Consider the following 25,976-nt stretch of genomic DNA (forward strand, 5'->3'; position numbering starts at 1 on the left):
CCTTTTTCTTTTGCGTGGACTAGGAAAAATATTTAGCTATACGCATAGCCCCCGTTTTCTGTAATTATATTATGTTTTATATCAGAGCCTTGTATAATACTTAAAGTCGATTGTAGAGTATGCAAAATGACGTCTTAAGATTTACCACTGATTCCCCTTGCAATTAGATTAATACTTCCTGCCGGCGATTAAAAGTAAACATAAGTCATGATGACGTTACGCTACTTACCAAATCCAAAATATTTCTTAATTAAACCATGGCGTGTCGAAAGAAATTTTTGTGCAAGCAATCAATTTAACTACAAAGTATAAAGATATGCAGTGAAGATAAAATACAATCACGCGCCGAAAAATATTCTATCCCACAAAAGAAGCGTGACAAATTCAATTATCCTAACACTGGAAGGAGCGAGCGCACAATTGACGAAATATGTTTTCACGGCTGACCTTGTGATCTTAACACCCCTCGAAAGCGTAACCACTTGACCTTGTGCTTGACCCCGATGGAACCAAGATCGCACGGCAGGAAAGAAATACCGAATGGCCCAATGGACACACGACGGCGGATATATTATTATTAGGTTGGTATACAATAAATTACAATGCGTTCGCTATGTGCTGAAAATATTCACATGGACACGTTTTTACAATGAGTTATAAGAACGCAAATTTGTAGTACAAAAAACTTCGGCGAAATGTACAGAGTACTAGAGTAACATATTCAACTATGCTATGTGTGCCATCTGACTACCCGAAAAAAATAGAGCGAAAACAAACGAATAAAATATAGGTACTCCGCACACAATACAATAAACCAGACGAAAATTGAATAAATGTTGTTTTACTAATATTAGATTTAAAAAAAGGTGAAATTATAAGTAGTCCCGTTTCCCTATTACATTGATTATTTTAGACTTCAGATGTATTTCCCATTTTCCACTCAATACTGCAAAAATTTCCTATGACTGGGGAACCTTCCCACGATCTGGGAACACTGTACTAAGTATTTGGTGAAATAATTACCAACACCCACAAACATTATACCCCGTTTACACGTGCATGGATTTATTATTGACAGTAAGTATTATCGCGACCATAACAAGGAAATGTATGGGTAAACATGTATTATCCTGCAGTTCTGCAGTTGCAAGCTTGCATGCATGAATCAAAAAAGTTTGGAAGCTTCTGAAGTTTCATGCGACGGTATGAATTTTTCGATCTCCACGGTAGGTGGCGAACCTGCGGCAAAAAAAGAACTACGAACGAATTTTCAGGTTGACCGATTTTCACTACCTGTCAAATAGTACGAAATAGTACCATAACATGAAAACATCACGTCTCGCTCACTCTTAAAGAATGAATTGGAGAGACAGTCAGAACTTACAATAATATTGTCACGATAGTATAAAATAGTCACCATTGCTGCCAGTAAATCCATGCACATGTACCATGCGCTATTAAACTTTTTTGTATTCGAGAACTTATTTTCAGTAATCATAAAGACTATCCCTTAATGCCTTAATGGTTTGTAATGAATAAATAAAATACACAAAAAAACTTGTTTACTGAATACAAAAAACGAAGGAAGCTATGCAATGCAAAATACACAACTATCAAGTGGGTAAAAAACAACTGAGTTGTTTAAATCTTAATAGTAATTGTTTTATTTACAAATTCGCAGCTTACTGCAAGGAGTTTACGGCCCGCTGGGGAATCTATGGTAAGTGTATTTGTAGCCCTACAAAACTTTTAACAATTCTAACACATAAACGTACAGTTAGCATACCGTTATGTACTCCAAGTCCCAATTAACTGCCAGCGCCATTACACATTTAAAACCATTACTAGATCAGATAGTGAATCTGGTCCGTTATCCTAACACGGTCGGAGACCGAACTTCCTCGTAGATCTTTCGGAAGATAAAATTTCCGCAAGAAAAATCCGCTGGTGCTGTGCCGGCGGCAGGGGTGGCTGACCGCCAAATCACCGAACACAATCGGAAATCACGAGGTACGTTACCTGCGGACCGTGCTGTCCATTTGTAGCCGGTCAAATAACAAACAATATAATTGATAATGATCATCTGCGCGTTTTGACGGCAGATTTGATATGATTTCACGATGAATCAGTGTAATTTTTTATTACCTAGTTGAAACAATAAGATGCTGCCCGTCACGTCTGTTCGGGAGAGAATCTATCTGTCAGCATTACTGTGCGGATGATCCCATCTCAGAATAACTACGGCTCGGTCATCGGTTTAACATTTAATGATATTTTAATATGGTACTTACCACGACCTATTCACTTCACCGGTGTCACGATGATGAAACTACACAAATATTACATAGAGCTGACTTCACATACCTGCAACAAAAACAGAAAAAAACAATTAGTCGATTGATAAAAAAAAATATGAAATATTATGTAAATTGGGGATGCTGAAATATCAACCGTCTCGACTTAGAACGGACTGGAGTGGCCAGGGGCGGATATCTCTCTCCCAATGACCATTTCTCATGGCGGGAGACAAATGTGAGATGGCAATCTTCAAAAATTATGAAATATAACTTCCATGCCGTTGGAATGATCATTCAGTGTTATCAAGGCATAATCCAATACAATATGCATCTGTGGCAAGGGATGGAGGTAGGCTGTTAAGATTCAATATAAAAAGTGCACACTAAACTTTGCCAGTACCTAATACTTTAATCTAAATACTAAATCATTTTTCATTGAACAACTTGCATATTGCTGGATAGTTTTTAAAATTCAAATTAACCCTGCCTAAACTTAACAATCCGAAATAATGCACACTTTTTCTGCGATACTTATTTGTTTTCTTTGAATTAAAAATACATATTATCGGTAAAAAATATTCTTCTATCTATAAAATATTTAAAATGATGTATGGTTTAAAATGGCATAATTTGAGATATTTTATATATAAACGAAACTTTTTTGACTAATAATATATCTATACATCGTAGTCTTAGTTCAATGAAAACAAATACGTTTGACTGACAAAGTTTAGTGTGCATTATTAATGTCGGATCTTAACAGCCTACCTCAACCCTTCGTACTGCTAACTACCGATATCCATAATTACTCTTAAATTATCATAGATCTACTACATGGAAATCAAAGTGTGACAAATCTGGAAAAGTAAGCCTGTATGCATTACCAAACTATGTAGGAATGATTAACATCATTTTATTGCAAAATTAATTCATCAAGAAACGATGCCAGAGCAACCTACAATCACAAACAAAAGGTCCGATAAGTGTGGATTTATTAAATATAAACGTGATCGCTGCCGTGTTATCTATCACCTGTTGCGACCCACTCTAGAGGCGGACAGGTGAAACACAAGAGAAACGTGAAGATTAAGCAATCATTAGTTAATTAGCACAGCAGGGAACAAGCTGTTGTACCATCGGAAGATTAAGACATAAGCAGAATCAATATATCACGAATATTCATAACGGTATACATAATTACACTATAAAATAAAAGTTTTCAAAAATAATCATCTAAATATTATAAATTATAGCTCGTTATAACTATCTCATACAGTTTTAGTTTTATAAAAACTGTACTGGTTTACAATCAGCGCTGTCAGATTCTTCATCTCAAAGTTTCCCAGACTTTGTGGTAGAGGAAAAATTTGAATATTTAAAACATATTTGGTTAATCTGATGTGCGATAAAGATAGGCCCGAAGTGAACGCTATCAATTCTGAAAATTATTTTTTTCGTAGAAATAAAGATAATATCTTCCAACACCCTAAAAATATACTATATAATAACTGTTCACAATTATTTTAATTAATGTATAGGTACAAATTATTATGTTTTTTTGTATTCCGCCGGTGATGAAGAACATGTGTATGGTGCAGGACATTTTTACTGTTACCGTTATTTCTTTGTTTTGTTCATGTCATATTGTGAACGTCTTGAATTTGTAATTCACTATAATTCTTCTTTCTTTCTTTCGACCATGTCCGATCCTAATATGATCATATGGGCCTCCACAGAGTGGAGGTGTGTATTAACAGATTTTGTTTTTACGAGAAATGGATGTCAGCCACATGCTCAACCTATTAGGTCCATACTCTGACACATACACAAATTGAAAAACAATATGTGTACTTGCCAGACCCAGGATTCGAACCTGGGACCCACGACGCTATATATTACCTATACAAATACATACAATTGAATTTGTCTGGCACAGAGCTTACAAATAAATGTTTACTTTGTTTTCGGATATATTTGGTGGTTTGGGGCCAATTATGATCTTAACCCGCACCAACTATATCCTACATCTAACACCCGTAAAGCCGTGATACCGGCGCTTGTGAATTGAACGTAAACCGCTGTGAGTACAGGGTGACTCATTCAACGAGTACTATTTCGACCTCCAACGCACCGTGATCTGATATGATACGACCGAAGCCGCGTTAACCACAGAGCGACTCATTCATCACGTATTTATTCGACCTTCGTTACGCTAAATCTGATATTTTTTGAGCAAACTCTCATCCATTCTGAACTTGTGAAAGTGTGACAAAGAACCGTCCGTGAACACGGAACCAGCTCCAGTGTGCCAGCCATTTCGACACGAAAGATTAGTGCCTGGATTGAATCCCTATGTAACCGACCTCCCCAGCATATGGAATCTACCCCCAATTACAGTCCACTGAAAAGCGCAGCCAATTGCTCTAGACTAGGCTTAAATATTATGCCTTCAGACATGCCCGCGCACACAGCGATACGCCCCGCGGACTAACACTTGTGAAGCGCTGATATGAACATTAAATATCGGATATACCATTGTTATATCCAATGCAGTATTGGCATTTATAAAGAAAACTATAATAACTTCATTTCCACTTCTACATCGGCCGGCTATTAGTAGTTCGATAAATCTCTTGAAATGAGATTAACGACGCACTTACTTCAGTGTTCGACGGAGGCAATGAAACCGATTTAATCGTTGAGCGGCCACGGATAGACCATCAAATAATTGTACCCCTGTACCTTGCGCACCGCAAGTCAAATTTACGAAACCAAAATAGCGATTGATTAACCGAACAACACTCCGACTAGAATCAACCAGCGTGTAATAGATTCCGTAAATAAAATTCGGTCAAAAATACCTCAAAAACTCTTAATTTTATAAAGATGAACTCTAAATATATTGAAGCGAAGATCAACTAACATTATAAAGGCAAACGATAAAAAAATCGATGTCATTTCGCATTCAAGATTAATTTGTTGAAAAATTAAGATCAGCCACTAAGATGCAAGCGTTTTGCTTTTGCTTACGTTTTGATTGCTCGTACTTGAATGTATGTGAAATCGTACTGAATGCAAAACGTAAATTAATTGTACAAAATGGTTTAATTTGAACGAAATATCATTCGAAAACAATCAATAATAAGCACTACCATCTTAATCTGCAATCCAGTACCACAGTTTGAATACAGTCGGCCATGGTTTTCTTACAATTAATATTACGAGACTAGAAACATATTTTTACAATTAACACCCGCATTTTGTAACATACGTACAATATACCCCCCACGGTGAAATGTTCAACGAACAACTTGTCATTTGATTAAGTGCTATACCAACACATTTTTCCAGTACAACGGCTCACGAAGAAATAAATATCCTACGGTCAATTTGTCACGTTGTCTAGTCCTGAGATAAACAGCTTTGTATTATTAAACTGAATAAAAGGTTGACAAAGCAGAACTAATAAAAATTTCACACAATACCTACAAAGTTATTACTTACATCTCTCTCAAGGATTAAATTGAATATGGAAATATGACACAGTGCCCGCATACTATCAATAAACTAATAATTTATTTTCTTTCAAAGTAGACAATGCTCAAATACTTTTATTAAAACTTTTGACATGTTACTGTATAGAATACAAATAAATTATAGATGTATGCCTATCTTGATATGCACAACAAAGCTTCGATGAATTTCTTTTATACACTCTATTCTACTGGATGTTAGTACACTGGTAATAATTATATAATTTATCGTAAAGAGCAAGCATGTCTAACATCAACCAAGCTGTGATGATATACATAGTATAAAACTCTACCATTATCATTCTTCAACTGAACAAAAGTTATAACATAACCTTTGGATGAGAATACACTCACAGAGATATTTAGACTGTTACAATAAGTTGAATTTTGACTGTTACAGACAAAACAAAAATAATAGTTCATGTAGAAAAATTTTAATTCTGTCGTGATTCATACAATATGCATACAGATAGAAGGGGAACGTCTAACCCCACGATGCTACTGAATTACACAATAACATATAAATAACTCAAATCTTATTTTAGCTCTCCTGAAATTTTCAAATCTTAGATATAGTATTTCTCTATGTTTTCGTATAAAGTATTTAGTTTAATTATCCAATAATCTAAGCTTTACCATTAGTCATGGACTAAATCCAAGTAAAAAATAAACTAATAAAACACTAATAATCGCAACAAAGATCACATGAAATCAAAATGTCCTATGCTTTTGATTTTCTTAAAGAATGTGAGTACCATTATGCCTACTTCAATTATAGGTACTGCATAGGCAAACTATTCCCTTACTATGCAGATAATTTACTGTGCGACAGTAAAAGGAAACTAGATTTCAAATTAAAACGCAGGGATTCACATCTTCTCTTTCTTTCACTCATGTAGAAGGCCATGAGTGATGCAAGACGAATCAAGTGATAAGACAGGTTTTTTGGTTAAAACGAATACGTATTAAGTTAATAAATTTAATAATAATTAGGTACGAGTTAACTCCTAAGGCCTACCATGTCTGCGATAACGAAACAAGGGCAGGTGGTTGGCTAGACGACGTAACAACGCTAAAAACCTTAAATTTGAAAAGGGCTATAAACATACACTTTTCATACACTAATGGTAGAAAGCATTCGAAAGAGACTTAGAGGCCGTTGGAACGATAAAATAGTTTATGTTCTGCATACATACGCAACGCACAGGGTCCGAGAGGAGTGCAATTATTCTATAGGTATATGTCATCCGGCAGTGGATAAATTCAAGCTGACGTTACTGATGATTAATGAATTTATTATTCAAATCGATGCAATGTGTCACATTTTGGTATCGCGATGTTCAATACATTTGGCACATGACAGAGGACGGGTGTAGCAGTGGCGTGCCTTTTGAGACTGCTCTTAAAAGCATACACCGATATTCGGATTTTTAAATACATTATTTGTATTGACTAACCAATGATAATAAACACAGTATGAAAAAGATACCATCAAATAACAAGCCATAACTTACGCCAAAGTACCTACATATTTTGTTCTAATTGGGAGCAGTGCCAAGCATTTAGTATGTCATTAAATTTATTATCTGGTTTTGTGAATAACCATCATATGGATAAATTGGAATAACTAATGCATGCGCCGCATCCACAGCATCTATGGACCACTGGTAAGTAGGTATTAATAATCTTAATATTTCGACCATGTAGAAGTCACCTCAATATCAATTGAATAGGGACGATATTATTTGTACATTGAGTTGATATTGCATTGATTGAAACATCTGATGGTATGACACAGCTAACGGTTCGCATTAGGAGGTCTAAGTGTAGAGTAATAACAGCACATTGTTTACAACACTTTAATGTCATTCCCCGGTAACTAAAACACGATATGGCAACACTGTCCGTACGAGATGCAATGTCGCAACATTGAACTTGGCTCGCCTGCATCCGAAAGTCAGCGCGAGATAAGAAACGAAATGCTCGAGGCAGAACAACCTCGTGAATAATGCACGTATATAAACAAGCTGATTGATATCAACTCTGGTAAACGGCGTATTAAAATAAACAAATACCTACCTCCTTTAGGTCACATTCATCCGCTATTTTCATTAAATTTAACATTTTATTCTTAACTTCCAACCTAATAATTATGATTAAAATTCAAAACTATGTGGTGGTGGTATTCAAACTGTGCGCAGGGGAGTCCTACCTATACACGCAAGGATCGACAACGCGGTGATGCTCATGCATGGTCACAATGATAGATCCCGTTATTGCACCAGTGACACTGTGACCTCACGATATAAAATTATCTTTGAATGACACCAATTAGCCACTGTTTTCAAAAATACTTTACAATAGAGACGTTCACATGGAACAGCTTATGGACCACACAGTTCGTACAAAATTTAGTAGATTTTCATATTCTTCTGTCTTTCCAAACATAGTGCCACTCTTCCAGCAAACTAACTTTACTGCGAAAGACACTTTCGCAGTCTCGTTGTAAAAGGGCGAGAACCATTTAGGGGTGGCAGGTGTAGAAGGAGAAAGACACTGGTTGGAGATTGGATGAATGGAGGAGCGAGAGTTCATTGCTGCGTAATCAGTATACAGGTGGTACAAGAATAAAAATAATGTATGAGAGATGTTAGCGGTCCGAGGCTCGGTAGAAGGGATGATTGAATGCCAGGCACGCTGAGAGAATGCTTCCGGGCGAGGCGCGTCGAGAGAGTGCGCTGGTCCGAGGCTCGGTGGGGGAGGTACTCTGCTGCGGTATGATACTGAGACTGAATCTGATCTGAGGTGACCCATCAATTATAACACGCTATTTATATACATGCATATTCGGTAAATTGCGAAAGTCAATATTGATGTAGTTCGCAAGCACTAACATCGTGAGCTGAATGCTGAACTATTCTAACTTACATTTGAAATATTTGAGGAGAGAGTTTTTTCAAACAACTTACTGAAATTATTTATTATCTTTAAGGATAAATGTACGCATCATATTTTAGTAGGATTATTGATGATACACCCACGGTGGCCACGCGGCTTAAGCGTTGGACCATCACGCCGTGGGTCTCAGGTTCGAATCCTGGGTCTGGCAAGTACACATATTGTTTTTCAATTTGTGTGTGAGTCGGGGGGTATGGACCTAATATGTTGAGCAAGCGGCTGACATCCATTTCTCGTAAAAAAACATTTTTTTTAATACAAACCTCTACTCTGTGGAGGCGTATACGACCCTATTAGGATCGGACATGGTCGAGAAAAAAAATATGAAAAAAAAATGTGCATACACTTTTTTATAGTCTATCTATAGAATCGTCATCTGAGTTACTCTCGGTTCACTGCTGGACATAGGCCTCCCCATCGGAGTCAGTCACTTTTTCGGTATTTTAATTTGTGTTGGGTACTACTGGATAAGATTTGGACAAAGATGATAATAACATCTGATTTTATCTTCCTTTCCACAAAATTAAACTTTTTCAAGACACCCCAAATTCACAGTAAATGCAACAGTAGACATACATCTACAGGTTGGCAATGATGTCGGCAAGGAATATAATATTTTAATCACATTTCTAGAGGCTGTGGTCAGGATTACTTGTCCGCTGTAAATCCTTACTCCAGACAGAGTAGCGCATTTCAAATTCACTTGGAACTGAGACTAAAAACAGACCGTTTCTATGAGGAGATGGGAGGCATTCGCGTTTCATTTATCGCAACAAAAAAAAGATACTCTCACAGAGATATCATCTGTTAAAAGGGCAGAATAAAAACAGAAAATAATATAAGGAACGATTAAATCAACATAACTCTCGCGTTAATTGATGATACAAATTATTATTATAAGTAAGAATGTAAAATTTATAATACTTATTCCACTTAGTTTAATGACACAATCAGTGGATCTATCATATACAGAAGGAGGCTATTGACGGCTAAATTATAAATTATAAATCACTATATCATATTCATGTATTAAGGCGGTTATTGGTTACAATAAATTAACCGTCTCTAAACTGTCAAAAAAGTCTATCCCGCTCTAAAAGTTAACACAGCCAAGAAGGGGGTGTTGAAACATAGCACTTTTGACAGTTAGGTTTAAACGGTTAACTTATGGTAACAATTAACCGCCTAAATACGTAAATATGATAAACTACCATCGATATCCGCCTTGTGTATAGAAGGGTGTTGTCGACTGATGCAAAATATACAATAAATACGTACATAACACTATTACATGCCACACTATCGATTATTATTCTGCAACTATTACATTTATGTACCCTTTGCCACTGGTATGTAGATAGTACCTACTAGGTACCTAGGTATATCATGTTCATAATAATTATTAATAAGTGTACAACTTTATAGTATAATGTATCGTTCGAAAGTTTGGACATGGAATAAGAGAGGCAGGGTATATTATCGATACATGGCGATACAGATGTCTAAACACTGACGGTGATATCGCATGCGTGTATGGGTACCTCTGTATAATAAGATCATCGGTCTACTATTCTACCAAGTAAATTCTCAATTTATTAATAATACAAATTGAGTAGAATGAAATCAATCGAAATAAGGTAAGTCTTAGGTAAGGCAAAAAAAAAAATTGATCTTTTACAAAGTTGCAACGCAAAATAAGAAAAAGCTTGTAAATCCAAAAAGCTCTCGAAAGCACGGCGCGTATATTGGCGTATCAAAGGCAGTCTAGTCTAGCCTGCTCGGGTTGTGGAAACCTCTGAATCCATTTCTTCGTATTAATTTCGTACGGTAACGCCGAATGAAAAGCTCTGGTAGAAAACCTAGCGTACCGACCCCCGCCCGCCAGCAACTACTCTACTGAATGAATCGAGTAATATCATACACGGTGATGTATGAAATATAATATTATTATATGAGAAAACCGCACATGTTTTGGCTAAATGAACTGCTTCCAACGGTATTAAATTCAATCTCAAGCCAAAAGGCACTCGCTGCACACGGACGTATGGATATTTTAGTCTAACTAAAATAATACATAGGTATTCCTATTATGGAATACTCGAGAGAAATTGGAATTAGTAAATTGTAGAATTCAAGTAGGTACATAATGTCATCGTCTTTTCCTTCCGAAAGCGTCAATGACATTGAGCTACTTTACGAGCTGCTTGTTGGCGAATTTACAATCTGCCTGTAAAGTCGCCCAGTGTCATCATCGAACAAGCCAACAAGAATATTGTAAACAATCTACCGAGAAAAGTTGAAAGCCGGTCAACTTGACACGCTACACGCCGGCGTGTGGGCCTACTGCGTCTGCGCAGTAAAGCGTAGAAGCGACCTCCCGGTAAAAACGAACTAAGTTCTGTCAAAATAGTCGCTAGCTTGTTGGCTTCTCAGCGAATGGAAACTTTTGTGTGTCATCATCACAATCGCAGTAGCTGAATCGCCCGCTTTTAAAAACGTCGCCGACAAACAGCTTGTAAAGTAGCTCAATGTAATTGACGCTTAATGGTCTTGTTATTCATTTCGCCTGTCTGATGAAGTGAAGAGAGTACTAAACTCAAAACAATCTGAAATTTTTATGTAAAGAATCCACGCTAACTGGAAATCCTATCTTAAATTTATATAAGATGAAGAATTGAAGGGTGAATTACAAAAAGAACATAATTATGTCAGAACTGAACAATTTTACAGGAGAGCAAAATAAAATAGAATCTTTTCCTTGCAAATTATGATTAAATTTTATGATGTGACTTCATGCACTGTGTATACTCACCAAAAGGCAAATAAACACTGACCACGAATACTATTAACTTTAACTTATATAACCAATCAATACAATAATGCAGGTAAATACTCCGTTAGGGAAATAGAAAAATTCTGTATTTATGGAGGTAAACAGAATTACTAAAAATACTAACTAAGAGGCGTAACGAAACGGAAAATCCCTTTAATTTATAACTACGTAATTTTCCTATCACTTGAAAAGGAGATTTATACACCGAATAACAACATTATTGGGACTGACTCTACAGGGGTAGAAAATTTAACAGAAAAACTACCAGAAAAGAGAATCACAATAATATTTTTTACCACCACATATTCTAGACCTAGATTATTAAGACACTAATCGCAGTCAACCTACTTATATGATATTACCTATAATTAAATATCAAAATAATAAAAAAACAACTATACTTAATGATATAATTGCCACTAGCAGCATTAATTGTAGATACATATATAACAAATAAAATGGCTACATATCATTATTAACGTTTTTCTTACGTACTATTATTTACGATTGTAAGTGTTTGTTCGTTTAATTAATTGATAATTATGGTTTATTGCATGAAAACTAATATCCCGTTTACACGTGCATGAAGTTACTGTTGACAATAAGTATTATCGCGGCCATAACAAGAAAATGTATTGGTAAACATGTATTATCCTGCAGTTGCAAGCTTGCATGCATGAATTAAAAAAAGTTTGGAAGCTTCTGAATTGTCATGCGACAGTAGGGTTTTTTTCAATCTGCGCCTGCGCAGTAGAACGATACTGGCGAACCTGCCGGCAAAAAAACGAACTATACTCATTTTGAGGTTATCGGATTTTCACTAAATGTCAAATAGTACCATAAAATGACAACATCGCGTCTCGCTTACTCTTGAAAAATGATATTGGAGAGATAGTCAGCACTTTTACGTGTAACAGTTGTCACGACGGTTTAAAATACGCACTATTTGTGGCAGTAAATCTATGTACGTGTACAGGCGCAGGGTATCACATCACACGTATGAATTTTGCAATGTCGAGCGGCTTTCAACTAATTTAAAGATTTTTTTTCATTATTACTTTCACAATTATACATTAAATAAAAGATTCATTGTTTTTGAGCGGCACACACGTCCCATTGGTATTCTACAATACATACTTACTGCGGAAAGGTTGCAATTTTTTTCTCTCAGTTTCTTTCTATCAGTTATCAGTCGATGTATAGACGTCTTAAAAACGCCTTTCGCATTACCTAACGAAGTAAAAATTCATCATCGCAGAAACTAAATATTACTCCTCTTGTGCCCTCTCATCCATTTCACCACCACACTATTTGGCGAGTGTATACGGGAGATAATAATATATTCCAGGTAGTAAGCAAGCAGTCCTTTATAAACCGAGGACGAGAATTTTCCCTGTTGATGGCACCTGGTCCAGCGTCGGTTTCCGCACGTCAAAACGCTCCCGGCCGGCCCGCGTCGAGAGCCCCTCACCGCCCCCAACAAACAAACACGTAGTGATAAATTACGGCGATCGACCGGCGCCTACACTAGGGCGGAGGGTCAGGGGATGGCGGCCGGGCGACCTACCGATAAATAATAGCCAACTATTAAAACAATAGGCCGCGACTTACGGGTGTGCTATATATTTGAACGTTGTATTATGTGACTAACCCGGGTGCGTTCGATTTTATAAATATCTTCTTTATAACAAAGGCTGTGTATATAACCTATATAGGACAGTAGCGAAGGGTAGAGGCAGGCTGTTAAGATCCGCCAAAAATAGTGCACATTAATCTTTGTTAGTCATATACATATGTCTATTTATTCTTACTAAGACTACAATTTACAGATGTTTAGTTTTTAAAAATTAATAATTAAACTCTGCCTAAATCAAACCACAACAGTTTTGGTATACTTTGAGCGATACGATAAAATTGTGCATACTTTTTCATTCATAATTATTTGTTTTCGTTGGATTAAGAATACATATTACTACACGTCATATTGTTGGTTCATTTTGTTTTAAATTCATTAAGCCCTGCCTTTACCACACTATAATTATAATAGATAAAAAATATTAATCTGTATCTAAAGTTATGTATCAGTTAATTGCATGATTTTAGATATTTTATAGATAGACGAGTATTTTTTTAAATCTTATCTATAATGGCTTGGCTTTCGCAGTGTTTATTCAAATGTTAAGAACTCACCAACACCATCTGTAAATTAATTGTAGTCGTATTTCAATAAATACAAATACGTATGACTGATAAAAGTTTAGTGTGCACTATTTATGGCGGATCGTAACAGCCTACCTCCACCCTTCGCCACAATATAGTAAATAGGTACAGATTTGACTATTTAGAAAAATAACAGCTGTTTGCATACTAGTCAACAGCATTATGTAAAATCACTAATATTAAATGAATGCTGCACACATATTCGGGGTGAGGGCTGACGCTTAAGATGTGAGGTGAGATGCCGATGGTCGAACCACAGATGTGTGAACGTGACAACTTAATCGCATGCGATAAATGGTAATTCTTTGAATATTCATAACGTGCCGATGTTGTGAAGATGTTTGAAGTGCCTACTGATTGGATTGACCTACTCAAGCGCCAATATAATCTAATTTGTATGATTGCAAAGAAATAAACACGACAACCTACTTGCGATGTGATCACCATTTAGATCTTCTTAAATTACCAACTAATTAACATCATAAAACATTTTTTGCTACATACTGGACAGCCTCTATTAAGCACTTCATTAGAAGTGAAATTATAAATAAGATAATATGTATTTTCGCGGAGAAAGTCGAGCGGATGATGATTTATAAACATCGCATTGCCAATCTGCTTTACATACAGTGCGATTCTACCTCAGTTTCACAAAGTAAAATAAATAATATCAGAAAAGAAAAATAAAACAGCTGACAAGAGTGAATTATGGCATATCCAGGTGAGAGCATGTTGACCAAACATGTTCCAGTTAGATCACCGAAATGAGGCATTGCATTGCGCTCTGATAGTTATTAGATAGGTGGCCGCTGAATCTAGATTGCCTGTCGACGACTCTGGAGAGAGGCAGAAGTTCCTACCAATACGAATGTCAAAATAAAATTACGAATGACGATAATTTCACAAGAGAATTGTATCAACGGCACGATTAAGAAAGGGTGGTAATTAATCGCACATCGCGTTAGTCAAAATTCACACCAACAAAAAAATATACAAGCATTTAGTAAATAAATCTATTAGAATGTAAATTCAAATTCCATAAAATACCTTCGGTCGATAGTATTAATATCAAAAAATATTTGTTTATCTATAGATATTTTATAGATATAAGAATATTTTATATCGTTTATGGTTTGGTTAGGCAGGGCTAAATGAATTTTGCACCATAATATGTAATGTATTATTAATTCAACGAAAACGAATAAGTATGACTAAAAAAGTGAACACTATTTTTATTAGATCACCCATAGCATACCTAAACTATGGTTTGGATAAGGCAGGGTTTATTTGAATTAAAAAATAAACTAACCAACCTTGGATTAGGCAGTGTTTAATCGAATTTTAAAAACTTAACAAACACTATCTACAGATTGTAGTCTTAGTTCAGTGAAAACATATATGTCTGACTAAAAAATATAAGTGTGCACTATTTATGTCGGATCTTAACAGCCTACCTCCACGGTTCGCTTCTGATAACTATTATACCATCTATTGAGTCGCTGACTGATTTCCTAACAAAAAATCTGCAAGTCAAATTATTTATAGCAAAACCCGTCCAATCTCTACTAAATGCAATTATTTATAGTTATTTACAGATTCATATTACCAATTTTCAAATTATTTAGTTACAGCTGCTTGCAACCTAAATACATCGTCATGCATTTTATTATACTTAAAAATAAGTATTACCTATATTAATAAATTAACAATTACGGACATTTCTCTGGCGAGTAAACACAGAGCTGCGACACTAATTGGCCTATTCATGACAGTAGTATCACTAGCCTACTTACACGGCCGCCAGGTTTATAATGGAGGCCAAGAGTAGCACAATTTCTATCGCCGATCCAGTTTATCATGAGAGATTTACCACCTGCTCCAACTATGCTAGATCTGGCCGCATCGTACGGATCACCGGAGGGAAGAGCGTGTCTACTGCATGTGTAGCACCAAGAATGTAAGAAATGGACAGATCTTTATAATGTAGATAGTTTGCGACACCGGAATCCACGAAAAAAAAAGTAATACGTTTTATAATTTCGCACTCTTTACTACACTGATACGCCTCTTTGCTTGCTTACCACCCATAATATTAGATGACATGGTATTCACTTGTATTAATATTAATATATGTAGAAATAAATAAATAGACAATATATTATGTAAAATGCAGTGACGTCCTTAGCCAGGGTGCCGCAATAGATACATATTTTAAAATCTTAAACAAATACAACCGAAATTTTGGAAAAATTACATACATATTATATAATATTATTTACCGAGGATTAGAGCATTTCTACGAAATATACTACCAAGCAGCGCTAACGTACGCGGCGCTGATAAGTTTGGAGGCTTCATTGCCATTTTTTTAAACTGATATGTCAGTACTTTCTAACAATGCGACCGCATCGCCTACCACTGCTTTCAAAAGGTGTAATGGTATTATTCGTTTCTTCAATTGCGCGTTATATAATTTGCAGCACCTAACCAACGCTTGAGCTGCCTACCCCCATGGGACGTCACTGGTATCATGCAATAAATCAATCACGTATATATTCGTGAAACAATTAGAAATGTTACGTAGTGCAAAAGAACGGTAAGGGGAAACAACGTCTCAGCTTAAAGCGTGCAGATTCACATCTTCTTTTTCTCTAACTCCAGTGGTGAATGAAGCAATACGAATCAGATGATACAACGATTTCACACGGGTTTCTTGACGGTTAATTTGACAACGACATTTACGTTAACTGATTAGAGTCAAAAAATGGGAATTGTTAAACGCCTCGCTCAAAATTTCAATGAAATTATATACGATATAGCAACTTAATTCACACGCTTATTACATATTTCCTATAGGATCAGGGTGAAATCGACCAAAATCCATCACGCATTCGACGCATTGCACATGTCTATTCTAGTGTAACTCATTGTATTGAAATAATTGTGATTAATAATTCTCGCCAATGTGACGGGAAAAACATTTCTTTGGTTAACGTTGTGAATCTATCCGCGAGTGCAATATTCCGCGGCGGGCAGTCACAAAGATAATAAATAGGTCACTCAACATATTACGCGAGTTGTACGGAACGCACCACGAGACGGCCGGTTTCCCACTCGGCTCCCCCGATTAATTATTGCCAACGCCGCGGTCTGAGTTATGCTGCAGAGGGCGGCCCGTTGCCGAGGAAACGTGCGTAATTGCGAATAATCAAAACAAGTCTTCCTAGCATCGGATCGCAGGCGCAGGTAGATTAAACCGATATCCATTAGCGTTAAAAAGCCATCTCGTTTTACAGCTGTTCTGTGTGTATAAATCGTATAGATACACCAACCGTAAGAATTAGCCGATAATAAAAACCAATAATAGCAGACATATAATTCATATACCAACACGTATTCGCATCGCATTAATGGAGAACACCTAAGTCACCTTCTCGAATGAAGATTTGAATAACTAATTGGTTGGCCTAAAGACAATCGGTATATAGCTCGAACAGGTCTGCAACTCCACCCATCTTGGAGAAAAAGAGTAAGTACCTATATCGATGGTAGTATATACCTACATAATTAAATCACATGTGGGCTTCCAGTGCTTACGTAATTTACAGTGGTTGACAGTTTTAAAACTCTAGGCACACCTACACCTGCAAACATGCTACAGTTTATGTTGCACAATAAAACAAACCTAACCTAACCAGCAAAAAACAAGAAAAGACTAGAGTGACTAGACAATGAAAAATTGGTCAATATGTCCTTTTTCGTAGCATTCCACTTCTTTAAAACACGGCGGTACCCTTGCCTGGAGTTTACTGACTGAAACAGGGAACTCACGATTTGATAAAACAGTTGTTTTGGTATATTTTAAGGTCTCTCATTTCTACTTATATACCTAAGCTTTGATCCCTGTACCAGGTATTAGATTTCTGCTCTAGGAGTCGCAGGCGTAGGTATTCAATGGCAAGTGTAAAGTATTGGGCCCCAGCCGGACAAAAGCGAACCAAAAACTCAGGTTGATAGTTGTCGATATGACAATCTCAATTAATAATATAGGTAGATTAAAAATAAAATATGTAAACATGTTTTTACGGGTAGCATTAGTTGAATCGGTAGTTATTTAGTTTTTAACCATCGATGATTAAATAGATGATGTAATCAATGTACGTACGACGATTCTATATATAAAAAAAGACTAACGTGTAACTAAACTGTACCAAGAATATTCGTGAAATATGACTTACTATATCAGAATCGAATTCAATTAACCAATAATAAAGATATGTGTTTATTTAACTTTAAGTTGTAACACGAAAAATAAACTTTCAAGAAGAAGAATTCGACCGTAAAATAATTAATTCAACAGTGAAATCATAAAACTGCCCGAATGTAAAACATATTTGCATATAACATGTATATTAAGTAAATTCATACGAATAAAAATGACTGCGACAGTAAAAAACTAAAACTGAATTTTAAGTGGAACACGGTGCCATTGTTGTAAGCTCCAAAGTTGAAAATTAAGGGATAGGGGTGTCATATTTTTGATTGCCGAAATGCGGCAAGGGTAAATAGGAGATGTCATTATAAATTATTATAAAGTGTGCTGACGACATTTTATTTAATAGCACCTACATAATTAGATACGGTACGGTGTTTTATAAGACAGAACAGTTAATTAACCAGTTAAGTCTTAAAACTATCTGCAGTTTCAGACAAAGCTATCACTGTATCGCCAAAACAATGACACGATCCATTGAAAGTACCGAATCTAGCTACATAATAATTAATTGCAGACGAGCGCACATAGTAAGATATATATTATTAATTTATTATTGTCTTTTTAAGACGGCGGGAGAATGGGATGGAACGACATTTAAAAAAATCCATCAGATACCCACTACCCACTGACTTCCGCATTTACAACGCATACTACTTACAGTTTCTCGTCACTTCAACCGCGGATCCCTGTACTCCGTACTTAATGTCTGACGATAAACACATAGCCTGCAAGTATAGCTAAGGGTACGTTGCCTCCAGAAATGGTTATCAAATGAATTTGGCCTAGCAGTTCGTTTGTGTCGTCCGCAAGGGATGTCTTGCGGACGATGCGGACGCATTTGAATATTAAAGCAAACATTGGAAGCTTAAGGTGGGTGCAACCATAATTCACGAGTACCACGGATCTTGCAGTGGCCACATGGCTTTTGCATGTCGTAGAACGCCAAGAGGAGTGGTGCTAATCCGTTGAGAAATCTGTAGGACAGCCAAATCGTCCGGGTCTCGATCTGTAGTCAATAATGGGTAAACTTCTATTCACCTAATTTATTTATATATTTTCCGTTCCAGAGGGGATCCAGACCCTGTCAAACTAAACTGATAAATACATTCTCCATAAATCATTTAAACGTTGCTTGTTTCTGTAACCAACTAGCCGTACGTATGTAGTGTCGACTTGTCGTTTGTAATCAGCATATCCTAGAATTTTACGAACTTTGGACCATTTTCTCCAATAATTGCGTAGCCAAAAAACCTCGTCTTCCAACCTCTATATTTACAGCCCAAACTATACCTCTGCATGATACGGTGTAGTAAATCATACTTATATGCCCGAAATAAAATGAAAAGTATGTAACAATTCTAATCTTAATAACACCTTTCAATTCTCTTGATATATTTGGACGTCTTATCACTCCTTCGTTGGCGACGTGATCTGGTTTTTAAAAATTACAAAAATATTGAAGAAACACAAAATATCGAACGATTTTGGAAAAGATTAAATTTAATTGTCAAATTTGCTGTAGCAATTATGTGTAATGGGACTCATTAGTATAATCCAGTGATAGATCAAGGTCCACAAATGAAAAAAAAACCCGTTGGAACACAGACTAGAGATGTACAATTAAAATTTTAATTCGAGTGAGATTTACAGACAAGATGTAAGATTTTCGGAACTCGAGACATTACGAAATTGTTTAATCACACATCAAAGAATTTTTTACAAACTTGTTAGTTGTCAACGCGAATTTAATTCCGTCAATTTAAATTATTTAGATTCTAGAACATTATTTTATATGCATGGCACGAATTATACATTATTGCCAAAGGAGTACCAGACAGTATTAAAATTATCTTATTTTATATTTAAAAAAAAATACTTATACAAAAATCGACTATGACCTAGTTTGTGACGTCGAAATATAACATTATTCAATTAAATATCGTGAAATTAGTTCAATCACGTTTGTATTGGTCAAACGGGCAGATATTTTAATATACGTTATTTTGAAAACACTTCTGAGAAAATATATTATCACCAGTAGAAAAAATCTGTTTTGAAAAAATTGAGACACGCAGCAGGAAATGAGCCTGCATCTCTCGGGTTTCGCGCCCATGCACATATACCACTACGCTATAACGCCATACTTCATCGGGACAAATTTTAACTAATGGCTCTTAATACTCTCTTACTCTGAGCTTTCTTTTCCTCAGATGTGTTTTAAAATTATGTATGTTCAATAATTAGAATGTTACATTCTAAAATCTTGTCAATTATTCGTTGAATAAAAAAAATTGTTAATTAGGTATATTAATATTATAATAAACGCGCACATTACGCTCAACGCGGGATGGAAATGTGCATGTTTGGCATAACGCGAAAAAACCAATGAATACACAGGCTGAAAAGTGTACGCGATGAGATAGAGCTGATTATGATAACGACAAAAATAATTACAAGATAAAAAGAACTTTTTATATACGTTTTTCATTTTTTTGTTGAATCATATAAACTTGACTTGACTAGCTTAAACGATCATAGGATACTGAAATGTCATATTGACATTTCATTTTGATTGCCATAGTAACGCACGTATATATTAATAAATGCCAATAATGGTGTCGAAATAACTTTTCATACAAAACAGAATAAACTGTAAAAGAATTCAATTCTACTTAAAGATGGCTAAAAGTATTAAAAAAAAAAATGCATTGGCATCGTGTTCTGATATATTCTAAAAGTTTCAAATGTCTAGCTAGTCGGGAAGTTAGTTAAAAATCGATTGCAAGATTTGTACCGGACGAAGAAACACCGGACAAATAAGAATACGAGCTAAGAAAAGCGTTGTAATAAACCTATTCCAATTGTAGAAGACGAGAAAGAGAACCCTAAGATAAACGGACTAAACTATCTCTAGAAATCAAACTGTTGAAAACGTTATCTGATGTCCAATTCATCAGGTGCATGATCCAGAGTTATATGTTATCGTCGAAAAATTATCGGTCCTCAATCTTCCTTTGTTGCAAATGCCTTGCTAACCGGTTAAAGCCGGTGTTGATATTGAACACCAGTAAAGCCACGCAATTTTAATTGATTCTCATGTTTAAGTATGAAAGTAAATATATTAATAATAAGTTAGCAAGGTTAATCATAGTACCTATAACTATAAGACGGATAAATCACAAGCCATAGACCAGTTTTATAATACTTATACTGACCCCCGTTGAGAAGCTAGTTCATGCACAAGAGCAAAAAAAATATACCGAATAATTAAAAAACGGAAAACTCCTGCATAAAATTAATATGTATAGGTAAGGTGGAAAGAAAATCGGGCACCCATACAAAGGTTTCATTTAGTACAGCTTTTCTTAAAACAAAGCAACAAATCTAACCGACCCAACGTCGAAAAAATGCCACCTGAATGAACGAGCGCCGGACACGCCCGACTTACATAAGGAACATTTCCGCGGTGAAAATGGGAAATGACTTTTTAAATATGGGAAGGCGCAACGACAAGGCGATGCTGATTTGCATATCGCTTCTATTCAAATAACACATAACAGACGCCACAGTGGTTATTATGTAAAATCGGCAGGGAAAAAATGGCAGAGACCTGTGTTTTAATGAATATACCGTAACAGTACATAAAATAATATTTCCAGTCATGTATGAACAAGGACTGAATAGTTAACTGGCCGAAAATAAGAAGTCATTGCACTCTACCATTTAACAATGTAGTTATTTTTATAAACAATTATTGTGAACCATATTCTTGCTTTTTCGTAATGATGGCCCTGTTATATATACTATGTTAAATAGGTTCAATTACATATTTACATTCATTTGCAGGTTTGTATTATTATGTCCTGTGTACAGAGCTCCGAGAGACCATCGCTCCATTTCTAGTACCTATTGGACAGTCGTTAATGGAATACCACACTGTTTGAGAGGAGTTGCCATCACATGGACAACAGTCATCATCTATCCGTTTGTTTTTTATAGGTTCCATAACATCTTGGTATATGAGTGAGTTCGTGTGATATTTTTATGTTCTTGACTAGATTGGTACTTCATTTTAAAATGCTGCCGATAATCGTTTTGATTTTTAAACTGTATCTTTTTAAATGAATTATTATACACACGGAATAGACGGGCAGGGCAGTAGCCATAGACTTACAACGTATAGCCAAAGTGTGTGACGAGAGAGACCCACTATATACATACAATTGTGCAATGAAATGGCGATAAATTGTTCCCATGGCTGGGATTCAAGACTACATAAAATACTTAAAATTCACGTCTTGTAACCGTCAAGCATTCAATGGGATATATACAGAAAGTTAGCAGCAAATTACATAGCATGCATCGTATTTTTCCGCTAGGTGCCTCTTTAAAAAAGGCTCAGTAAAGGCTTCACCTTAAGAAAAGGAAAGAACGACAGATCATCGCAATTAAATAAGACACGTATAGCTTAGTGGTCACAGCACATGAGCGCAAATCCTAATGGGTGTTTTAAAAAAACATATAGATACTCAGAAGTGTTGCTGAATTATGTACTTATGTTCAATGAAAAAATATTAAGTTCTTAAATCTTGCGATTGAATAAAAAAATAGTTTATTAATTTTAAATTAATTAAAAAAACACGTGTTCTTATCAGTACCTACATCCATATTATTAAATTCAATAAACTGGCAAGTCCCGTTACTTTATCGGATATCCAATCAGAAATCTTTCCATCAAAATCTAATAAAGGAGATTACGTCGATTATGAAGACGCTATAATAGATTTTGGTTTCATAGGCAGGGTCACTGCAAAGTCGAATTCCCACGAAGACACCTTCGGGCAGAATGAATAATAAATTAATCTATAATCGATCCAGTTAATTTATCGTTATCTTTTATATATTATTTTAGAATTATACAGTGAATCGTTGATGGTACAAATCTGCGAATGCAAGGTTATAAAACTTAATAGATACTTAATGAATAATTGATTACCAAAAACATACGATATAATAAGTTTTAGACGATAAAAGCTGTCAATAATAGTTTTCAAGTTTATAATAGTTCGTGTTAGGTTACTTGTAGCCGCTGGAACTAGTTCAAACTCCGAGTTGTGGATAGACACAGGCGAAGAGCTATTTAAGAAAGCCAAAACTCATGCCGGGGCACAATTTCACCTTGCGTAAAATGCGAAACAAATAATAATAACTAACAATATGTACATAAGGTCAGTTATTGATGAAACAACTTAATTCAATATTGGCCAGGTGCAGATGTCGTCGTTAGATTAACCTGCGCCGTCACTAAAAAGTGGCAGGTTTGTGAAACAGATATGGCGTAATATGTCACAATCATCTTTGGTCACAATAATAGTCAAGTATATGGTACACAAAATTAAAGGAAAAAATATACTATTGAATTTCGTATATTCTCACGCTTGAATTTTGTAAACGGGTATAATTGAACATTTTTGACAACTGTCACTCGCGTTACTCAATTCTGCTACAATTCACTTGTGTCGTAAGTCACTGAACCGTCAATTTCAGCCATACATATTAAGCGGCATAAAGTCTGAATACACATTTCGTGGTTAGCCCTACATCATAGACATGAGTTTAACCTATCTTTAGTTATTGTAACTCCGACTATCCTAGCAGATCATCGAGATAAGCAACATGTGGAGAAAAGCTACTTCAAAGAAATTATTTACACGCGTATTCGACTAGATAGCAATGTACGGACCTACCCGAAGGAATGCGATGGTATTACTGTAGCTCAACAGAACAACTTGGGTGCCATCATATTTAAATTAAAATTTATTTTCCGTGTAGATTAATGATAAATTTCCATTCAAGTGAGTACTTCTAATAAATACTCATCTAACAATATTGTGTGTGGAGTGGGCAACTAAACGCCATTCCCTAATACACAGAGATTACTCACTTATACAAAACCGGTATTTACGTAACGATTTGTATATGTTTCAATTAAAACTAACGAGAACATCGTGTTATTTAGATGATAAAAAAAAAGTTAAAAGTAAGGCGAAAAATAAACAATTTGTACGGAAATCTGCCCAATACAAGTTAGCAACTACAAAAATGAAAATCATTTTGTAAGGTCGTAACTAGGGATTGCAATACCGAATGAAAATATAAATACCGGTTTATCGGTATTTCTTATTGAATACCAGTATTCATAAAATCGGTAAAAAACCTACCTGCCTACATTTATTATGGTGACATTAAAAAATGTGTATAATCACAAAATTGTAGAATTATTGGTGATTTGAACAAATAATTTTAATATATTGACAATTTCAACTAAAGCCCTCAAGGCTTAGGTTCATTAGGTGTAAATAAGCATTGCTGCAGGAAAAGCTTCTTCAATTCAACACTTGTACAATCATCAATAATGTTATTACAGAATAATTGAACATTTGTCACGGATGTTTTTTATTTAGAAATAATAGCAGTATGTTAATTTATCGAGACAATTTTATCAATGGGTATATTTAATGAATTGTGTTTTATTGTTATTTTCACCTATGTTGGATTCAGGCAATATTTTGCATTTTATCAGCACATACCTTATAAGTACATCAATTATATATCAATTGGATAGTAAATACTGTAAACTAATGAAGAAATAACATTAAATTCATCATCAAAAACGTAAACGAGTGTGGTTTCTTAATGCCGAAAATTTCGGTATTGATAAATACTGAAATACCGGTTTTGAAATACCGGTATAGCAATCCCTAGTCGTAACTAACTAGTAGCAACTTTCCGACGGACGGAAAAAAACGGACCGTTTAATTATCTCGCCGGCTTTAAATCTGTTTGAACGATAATATTTTTTAATGGTCGGAGAGTAGGTACGAAAAACGAAAGCATAAAAAACAATATCCGGCTGTTGTAGAACACGAAAGAAAAAAAAATCGTCTACACAAAGAGATAGGCTATGCGAATTTTAAAAACCTGGAAGACGGCCAGCTAAAAGTAAGAATCCCCACCTGCGCGAATCCTAATATTAATATTACAAAGCCATTGGTATTTCACGTAATGTTACTATTTTACTTGATCGCAGTCGTGCAAGAATTTTTCAGTTAGATAAGAACGGAAAAGCTCGACTTCTCCATGTAATTAGCGACTTTTAAACATTTTTATATTTAATAAATACTCGCTTGTGTTTTGTAATTTTCACGAAATTCCTTCAACTACATAGGTAATTGAATAGTTCGCGTCAATGAAAAAAATCAAGTTCAAACGATCTGTGTACAACAATAGAACATATAATAAGACAAAGATGATGGGCAAACGCTTTACTGCCAGTGGCAAAGGGTGGAGGCAGGCTGTTAAGATCCGACATAAATAGTGAACATTAAACTTAATCAGTCAAATGTATTTGTTTTTATTGTACTAAGGCTACAATGAGCACATAGAGTTTAAAAAACAATTAGACCCTGCGTAATTCAAGTCTGAAAACATCTCATGCATCATATACACACTAGAAAAAATCGTTTTGTATAGAAAAAAAATACGACACCCGACGGGACTTGGACCTGTATCTGCTGGATTCGCGCCAGTATGTTTTACCAATTAAACTACGGGCGTCCAATTAAAGTCGTACCTTTCAAATTACTGATAACAATGGCAACGTGATTATCAGATATTTGATACCAATCAATGTAATATTCTGGCTACCCCAACGGAAGAGACCCAGAGGCCGTCCAAAAAGGAGATGGGCTGACGCCGTAAAAATGGACTGGCTTCATATAGGAAGACCCGGTAACTGGAGAAGTGTGGCGAGAGACCGGAGTGAGTGGAGAGCGGTTGTGGAGGAGGCCAAATCCCAC

At 35.5% G+C, this 25,976-nt stretch overlaps 1 protein-coding gene across 6 annotated transcripts in view; it reads right to left on the reverse strand.

Moving 5' to 3' along the window:
* LOC147068969 (uncharacterized) overlaps positions 1-25,976 on the reverse strand; it is a 619,588-nt gene that overhangs the window by 120,837 nt on the left and 472,775 nt on the right. For 2 of the 6 annotated variants that reach the window (XM_085951204.1, XM_085951203.1), the window contains one exon: positions 2,144-2,364. The exons of the other annotated variants lie outside the window; for them this stretch is intronic. In XM_085951204.1, the coding sequence (XP_085807330.1) occupies positions 2,341-2,364 (24 nt within the window). In that variant the 3' untranslated portion in view covers positions 2,144-2,340. Of the gene's footprint in view, positions 1-2,143; positions 2,365-25,976 lie in introns of those variants that run through there. 6 annotated transcript variants of the gene reach the window in all.

The sequence above is a fragment of the Rhyacophila brunnea genome, unplaced genomic scaffold (genome assembly GCF_057557595.1).
Source record: "Rhyacophila brunnea isolate RB1 unplaced genomic scaffold, BYU_Rbru_1.0 scaffold_24, whole genome shotgun sequence".
Lineage (NCBI taxonomy): Eukaryota > Metazoa > Arthropoda > Insecta > Trichoptera > Rhyacophilidae > Rhyacophila > Rhyacophila brunnea.